General features: G+C 51.9%; 1 protein-coding gene across 1 annotated transcript; it reads right to left on the bottom strand.

Moving 5' to 3' along the window:
- Positions 1-3,787: 3,787 nt before the first annotated feature.
- Bhlhe23 (basic helix-loop-helix family member e23) lies at positions 3,788-5,912 on the bottom strand. The gene has a single exon (XM_048440867.3). The coding sequence runs from the start codon at positions 5,813-5,815 to the stop codon at positions 5,144-5,146; it is 672 nt and encodes a 223-aa protein (XP_048296824.1). The 5' UTR covers positions 5,816-5,912; the 3' UTR covers positions 3,788-5,143.
- Between the last annotated feature and the right edge of the window lie 1,382 nt (positions 5,913-7,294).

The raw sequence follows: 7,294 nt of genomic DNA, 5'->3' as shown, positions 1-7,294 counted from the left end.
TAGGTGGGTGTTCTCTGATGTGCTGGCTGTTATTCCGTGTCCCTAGCTAGTAGCCCAGGGTGAGGTGGGCATGCCAGGTGACCTGAGAGTCTTGGGGTCACACCCAGCTCAACATTACATTGTGATGGCCGTGCTTCTCGAAAGTGCGGTCTCTGGTTACTTGAGCCCCAGAGGTATACAAAGGTGTACCCTCGGAGAACAGAGACAGTGAAACAGAGCAACACTGCCCTGCTCAGAGACCCTCTTCCACATATGCAATCCACAACTGTCACCCTCCTTTCCGGTACTCAAAAACAGCTTTTCCACACGACATAAGTAAATACCCCCCAGGGGAGCTTCGGGCTGGCAAAGCACCGACCTGGATCATTTTCACTGCAGGGACAATACTGGCTTTGAAGGTCAGTTAGCAAACCGTTTGAACCTTCCTGTGCTCCTGGCAACGTGGGTTCTGTTCCTTTGGGGGTGAGTTTGCATTCATGTCATAACTTTCCGGTTTCTCAGAACAGACTGTTGTTGAGGTGTTGGAACAGAACGGCTGGTTACAAAGAGGCAATTGTTAGAGAAATGGTTTAATACATTGCAAATCCCTCTATCTCCATCCCTTCAAAAGGGAATAAAGACTAAAAACAGATCACAAACAAATTTACATTATAAAATTGCTGTCATCATTCTCTGCCGGATTAACCCAGGCTTAGGAGCCTCTGCCCAGCAATGCACTGCAGGTTCTTTCTGTGGGCACAGCAGACGGCGTGGCCCAAGTGGCTGTGGGGCTGAGGTGATGGCTTTTCACTTCTTATGGAAAATTACAAAAATAGTATTTGTTCTCGTGAAGAAGTACCTCCTGTACTGACAGGAAAGGCACCTGCCGCCAAGGTGACGACTTGGGTTTGGACCCCTATGGTAGAAGGAAAGAACCAACTCCTGAGCGTTGTTCTGTGCTGTGCATGCATCCCCCCACTCTACACACACACAAAGTAAGTAAAAGTATAAAAGTAAAACTTAAAAAATTTCCTAAAAGTGCCTCCCGAGGCTGGAGAGATGTCTTCACGATGAAGAACACTGACTGCTCTTCCAGAGGATCCAAGTTTGTTTTCTAGCACCTACACCAGGTGTTCATAACATCTGTAACTTCAACTCCAGGAGGATCCAATCCCTCAGGTCTCTGAGGGCGTCTACATGTGTGTGCACATGCCTACACACAGATACACACAGTTAAAAAGTCTCTCCTGTTAATATTTTCATTTGGCTGAAGATGTGTCTGTTTGGTTCTCTGGTGACTTGGGTAAACGGGAGTGTTTACATTCAGCTCCGAGATGAAATGAACAAAACGAAGCATCTGGAGGCCAACCTGCCTGGAAGGAGGGTATAGGAGAAGCCAGGAGAGTGGCAGAGAGTTGGAGGGGATGCAGGAAAGGGGGCACCTCGGGTCACCTCACCTCCTCTTTTCTATGGCTGGATGCCCCCACAGCCTGGCTCTGTGGTGTGTGTGTGTGTGTGTGTGTGGTATGTGTGTGTGTATGTGTATTTGTGGTTCAGGCCAGTGTATTTCTTAACTTGGGAGAAACAAAAGCCTTTGTGTATATGGAACCTGGAGGTCTGTGGGGACTAAATATCCCACAAGCCCCAGGAGTTGACGGGAGAACCCTCAGCAAACAGATTTGACTTTGTGTGGCGAGGTGCTTGCAGTGTCCCAGCTATGGGAATCACAAAGCATGGAAACTTAAGGAGAGACCAGTCTGTGTGTGATTTAAGAAAGGGGGTGGAAAGAGATGATGTTGAACTTAGGATTCTGGCCCTTAAATCAGGGCACCTTAAATCTCCTGACCTATGTGACACGCTGGGTGCCCTGAGGAGAATAGCAGGCCAGCAACAGACGTCCAGGAGTGGATACGACAGTTTGTGGTTGAAGATGGCGTAGGAACTGACTGGGCAAGGTGGTTCCTAGGGAGCCATTGGACTCATCACACCGTTGAGTTCCCGTAAGCTGGACTTCCCCAGACCCTTCTCAGAATAGGCCAAGTCAATGTCTTTGGGATGCTCAACTAGCACCCAGCAAAGCTAACTTCACCGATGTGGTCAGCAGGGGAAAGTGGTACTGAGTCAAGACTACCTGACCCCAGGTGGGAGGGACCTAGGGGCCTTGTTTAATTGTGGGCTCCTCTGGCTTGGGTGTGGTCAGTCAAAGTGAAGCAGGAGGACATGGGGTCAGAGACTCATTGCCGGTCTCCTCTCTTGACAGACAGGTTGCTCCCACCCCAGCGTCTTGAGGAGAGATTCTATGAGTAGGTGTCGAAAGAGAAAATGAGTAGAGCATTATCTGTTCCCTAAATTGGTGGCATTTCCTGGAAGCTATTGGACAAAAGGAAGAAGCACAGGGCATTTCAATGTTCTCTGCGGTCACAGCCTGGAGCTGTGCCAAGGCCACTGTGGCCACGAGCCACGAGTGTGCACAGAGAACGGAAAACATCTCCGGTTGGAACAGAGATGAGCTCTGTGTGCAAGGTGGCAGCTTGGAGGCTGTCATGATTCCATGTGGAGACATAAACATCACCAGTAAAAGTGATTTAACCAATTTCTGTCCACGTTTTATGCAGCCACTTAGGAAAAAAAACGTAAGCTTCCCATACCACCCACTTTCCTGTGTGGAGCACGCTGACTCAGCTGCGTGGCAGGGAAGAGCCTAGGTCTGGGGACACTGCTTTGCACCTTAACAGAACCACACCTACTTACAAACAAGCAAAAAACAAAGCAAACAGCAAATCACATCAAGATAAAACAAACAAGGTAATCAGTTCTGCAAGGCACTAGTTCAAATCCCAGGTGTAAATGAGGTGCTTCCCCAAGGACTCAGTGATTCTTACCCACAAGGACTCTTTGCTCCCATGGAAGAAACAACCAGAGTCCCCACGAGCTGCTTCAAAAGAGGTACACTTAAAACAGGCACCTGGCTGAATTTTCCTGTTCCGTAGGGAGACTGTGGAAGGTAGCCTCAGAATTAAAGCTTGCCATGCAAGTCCAGGATGCTTTATTAATGGCTGCAGTTGTTTTATTAATACCATATTGCTTTATGATTGGCCACAACTAAGAAAGCTATGGAGTCTCACTTTGAAATACCCCACCCTTACTCATTTATCCCAGTGAAAGTTTGGCTGATATTTGGAGAACAACCTGCAGTTTTAAAATGTTCTGATTTAATTTGAACTTTTATTTAAGATTAGTAATCTGAGATGTTTTTATTAGCAAAATGGTTAGAAATTGTGTTTTGGGTTTTTTTGGGGGAGGAGTTGTTATTCCTTTGTTTAGACAAGGTCTTAGTCTAATTCAGGCTGAAACCGAATTGAATTGAAACAATTCTCCCATTTCCACCTTCCAAGTGTTGAGGTTATGGGCTCTTACACCACTACCCCTCCTAGCTCCTTAACAACTGCTTTCATTCTAGGGGAAAGATTTTTCCCTCTTTTCTTTTTTTAAAGAGTTTTTGTTGTTGTTGTTGTTGTTTTGTTTTTTTCTAAGAGGGTCTCCCTAAGACTGTCCTCAAAATTTCCACCCTCTTGCTTCAGTCTCCTGCAGGTTGGGATCACTGGTGTGTGTACCACCCCACTTCACTTTTCTCAGATGCACCCAAGTATCTGTTAATGGCGTTTTGTTTTAAAGGCTCAGAGATTTCTTGGGGCTCTAGAAGAAGGATCCCAAGTCAATACCATTGCCTAAAAATAGATATTATAAATCAAGTCAAAGATGGACACTTAATTTGATATTAAAATTTAACAATATTACTTTTGTAAGGTAAGCTGAAATCGAATACTTTATTCTGTACCCCATCCCCAGTCTTAACAGATACAGAGGACTTTTTCAGTTAATGATGGGTAATGACCCCAGAACTAACAACTCTCGAGTTTCCAATTTTCCCTGCTCATTTTAAGAGAACTTGAAAACAGTGTTTTGAATTGTGCAAAGCAGATTAGTTTAGGGGATGGGAAAAGAATTAAGAAATAAAAAATGGAAATGAGCAAAAACCAGTACTGAGCATACGTCTTTATGAATAAGACTTAATCACACACGTCATTTTGCGAATACAAAAGGGCCTTTTCAAGCGCATTAATTGAAGTTAAGCGTCATAGACAGGCGCTTTGCAGGACGGCAGCCCTCTCTCGATTTGCTTTGCCTCTAAGAAGGCCGAGATAATTGGGTAAACAGAGGCGGAAGCTGCCGAGGGCCACGCAGCGAAAACCAGCAAGCATCTCAGGCTCCGGGCTAAAGGCTCCGGCTAGAGTCAAGTGTCAGGATTCTGGGTTGCGGTTCTACTTTGTGAGCGACCGGTTACCAAACAGTCCAGCGCCGTGTACTCACCGGTAGCCCGGCTTCCTCCAGAAGTCCCTGAACGGGAGCAGAGGGGCTTCACTGACCCTGAATCTAGACTGAAGTCCTCGGCTGACCCTCAAGTAGTCCCGTGCAAATTGTGAGGACCTGCACTCCACCAGTCCCCTTGGAACAAACAGCACGAAATGACGCCCCTTCCAGCCGCCGGTTTCCTGAACCTCTGGGCAGGAAAGAACGTTACAGAACACATTCATACTTGGAAAATGCTGCAAATTTCATCTCCTGGGTTCCTACGTCTGCCCTCACTTCTGTTGCAAAGGACCGCGGTAGAACCTCTCTCAGCGGCCCGGTCCGGAGTCTTGGGGCCATCAGAGGACCCCCAGTAAGGAGCCACACCCGTCCTGCGAACACGCCTAGTTGGAGCAAGGCCCTGCAGATTGGCCTAGAAGGGATTGGGGCAGAGGACAATCCCTAGTGCTCGGAAGTGCTCTGTGTCTGCGCTCCTGAGCCTTGGGCCGAGTCACCTGTCCGAAGTGGGACCAACCACTACCTGTTTCCTACCGTGGCTTTCTTTTGGCGCACAGCTGGTAACCTGTCATCCTCACCCCTACCGCGCTGGCAACGCCCAGCGGACCCTGAGAGAGCTCTGTGGTTGCGGCGGTGTCTCGAGAGTCTCTGGCTCTGCCAGGACCGACTTCGGGGTCTGCACCGAACAGTTCTGCAAACAGGGTCCGGGGTCCGGCTGCCTTCTCCCCATAGGGTCCCGCCAGTGAGGACAGTGGGTAGTCTAAATAAAATACGGCTGCGGAGGGGCTTGGCACGGTCAGGCCTTCTCGCCGCAGTGTTTGCAAAGCGCCGAGGGCGACCCGGAGAAGGCGGTGCACTTATCTGGGCAGGGCCCGAGCGCCGAGCTCGCCGAGAACGGGTAGACCGCTGCCTGGCCGAAGGGCGTCAGAGGCGTGGCGGCCACAGGCGCAGCGAGACCGTGGCCTTGGTTGAGGTAGGCCACCAGGCGCCGCATCTCCTCCAGGGCCTGAGCCTGCATGAGGATGTAGTTCTTGGCCAGCAGCAGCGTAGCGATCTTGGAGAGCTTGCGCACCGACGGGCTGTGCGCATAGGGGATGACTGCGCGCAGTCCGTCCAGCGCGTCGTTCAGGTCGTGCATTCGCCGCCGTTCGCGCGCGTTGATGCTGAGCCGTAGTGAGCGCTGCTCCCGGGGCCGCCGCCGTGCGTCCACCGATACCCCGGGCCCTCGCCGCCGCCGCCGCCTCTCGAAGGCATCGTCCTCGTCGCCGCTCTGCTCCCCGCTGCTCTCGACCGTCGCGGCGGGGACGCGGGAAGCAGGCGTCGCGGGGAGGTCGCTACCTGGACCGGATGCACCAAAACCGCGTGTAGTCTCTGGTCCGCGCGCCGCTGCGTAGGCGTGACCAGCAGCGGTGTAGCCGTGGCTCAGTGCCAGGTACGCGTCCCCGGGCAACGACTTGAGCTCGGCCATGACCCTCTGGAGCCTGCTACCTCAGTGCAGCTTCCTGCCCTGCGGCCACGTCTGGCTGCTCGGCTGTCTGTCTGTCCCTGGGCCTCCGCGTGGCCTCTCCGGCCTCCCTCCACCCCTTCTGCACTTCCACGCCAAGGCGCATGGCCGGCCGGGGCCGCTCTAGCTCCGACTCGTCCGGGCTTCGTTTTTAAGCTGCTGAGGTGCCGGCTGGGACTTCGCGTCGTCCAATCAGAGGGGACCTGCTGTCCGCATCTTCCCAGCCCTGCTCCATCCACTACAAGCCCAGAGATGGAAGATGGGAGCCTCGGGACCCGGGAGAGGCTAGCCTGCTTCTTGGTGTCTCAATTGCAGTCTCTTGTTTCCTTCGGGGGGGTGTGGGGTGGTCGCCGCCCCAAAAGCTCTAGTCCTGGGGTACCTGTTTCAGTCTTGTCTTGCTTTGAGTCCTCACCCGCGGGAGCCTAACGATAGCTCTTTGCCGGGTCCTCCTCCCGGTCTCGGGTGGAGCGGGCCAAGACACAGACTTGGTAAGGCATAGCCTGCTCCAGGTGATCACAGGTCTGGTCCTATGGGTTGAGTTCTCACCTTCCTGAAGGCGTCCTGTCCTTTAGCCAGGTCTGTCGCTCCACCACCAAGTGCATCCCAATGAGGCTCCCGCCGTCTCCTAAAGTTCTGGTTTGAGGTGAGGACCGGCTTTGGGAATGAAACCTTTTGCTCAAGACAGACAACTTCTCGCGTGAAGGATTCTCAGTCTTGTCCTGGGGGAAGAATAGGGTAGATTTTCTCCGTTTTGACTGGGAACAGGAGTTAGAATTTGAGGGCCGATCAGAGGTCACCAGAGAAGAGAAGGGTCCAGACTCCTTGTTGGTGAGCGACTGGGGTTGCCTTCACCTGCCGAGGCCTCAGTCTCAGCCCAGACACCTCTCCACACCACAGGTAGCCTAGATCTGAGGGCTTTGTGTGCCCCAACTGATCTAGAATGTCTGTTTCCAATATTGTCGCCCCCACTCAGAAGCAGGGACTGTGTGGCGCATTGGTTCATCTTTCCTCTAGGGGTGCGAGCCTTGAAGCCAAAGCCTGCCCTGGGTACTGGAGGCTCAGATTGTCTGAGACTGGAGGGGGGGTACAGCAGGTGGCGGTTTTTTGTTGCCACAGGAGGTAGGAGGCTAGTACCCAAGGCTCCCTTTCTGCCTACAGAACATGAGGAGGAGCTGCTGACCTTCCTTCATGTTTGCCAACTAAAGCCCCAAATGTGAAGGCTGCCGAGGGGCTTAGCGCTGTGACCAGAGCCTCCCAAGGTGTGAAACCCCCTAGGGCTGTGGTTTCAGCAGAATTCTCTTCACTAAGGTGAGAGATGGGGCCACTCTGGCTTCCAGCACAGGCAGAACCACTCAGAAGGCCATGCTGTGTGACTTTGACAGAGTCAGTTAACCTCTCTGTTCTGAGTTTCACTAGGAAGAGAGAATGATTCAATTGCTGAGC

The sequence above is a fragment of the Myodes glareolus genome, chromosome 10 (assembly GCF_982192425.1).
Source record: "Myodes glareolus chromosome 10, mMyoGla1.1, whole genome shotgun sequence".
NCBI lineage: Eukaryota > Metazoa > Chordata > Mammalia > Rodentia > Cricetidae > Myodes > Myodes glareolus.
Note: the sequence above shows the minus strand (reverse complement) of the source record. Positions and strands in the feature narration are given on the sequence as shown.

What these genes read in the sequence shown, in the direction of transcription:
- Bhlhe23 (XM_048440867.3), bottom strand. Translation starts at nt 5,815, where the DNA reads ATGGCCGAGCTCAAGTCGTTGCCCGGGGACGCGTACCTGGCACTGAGC.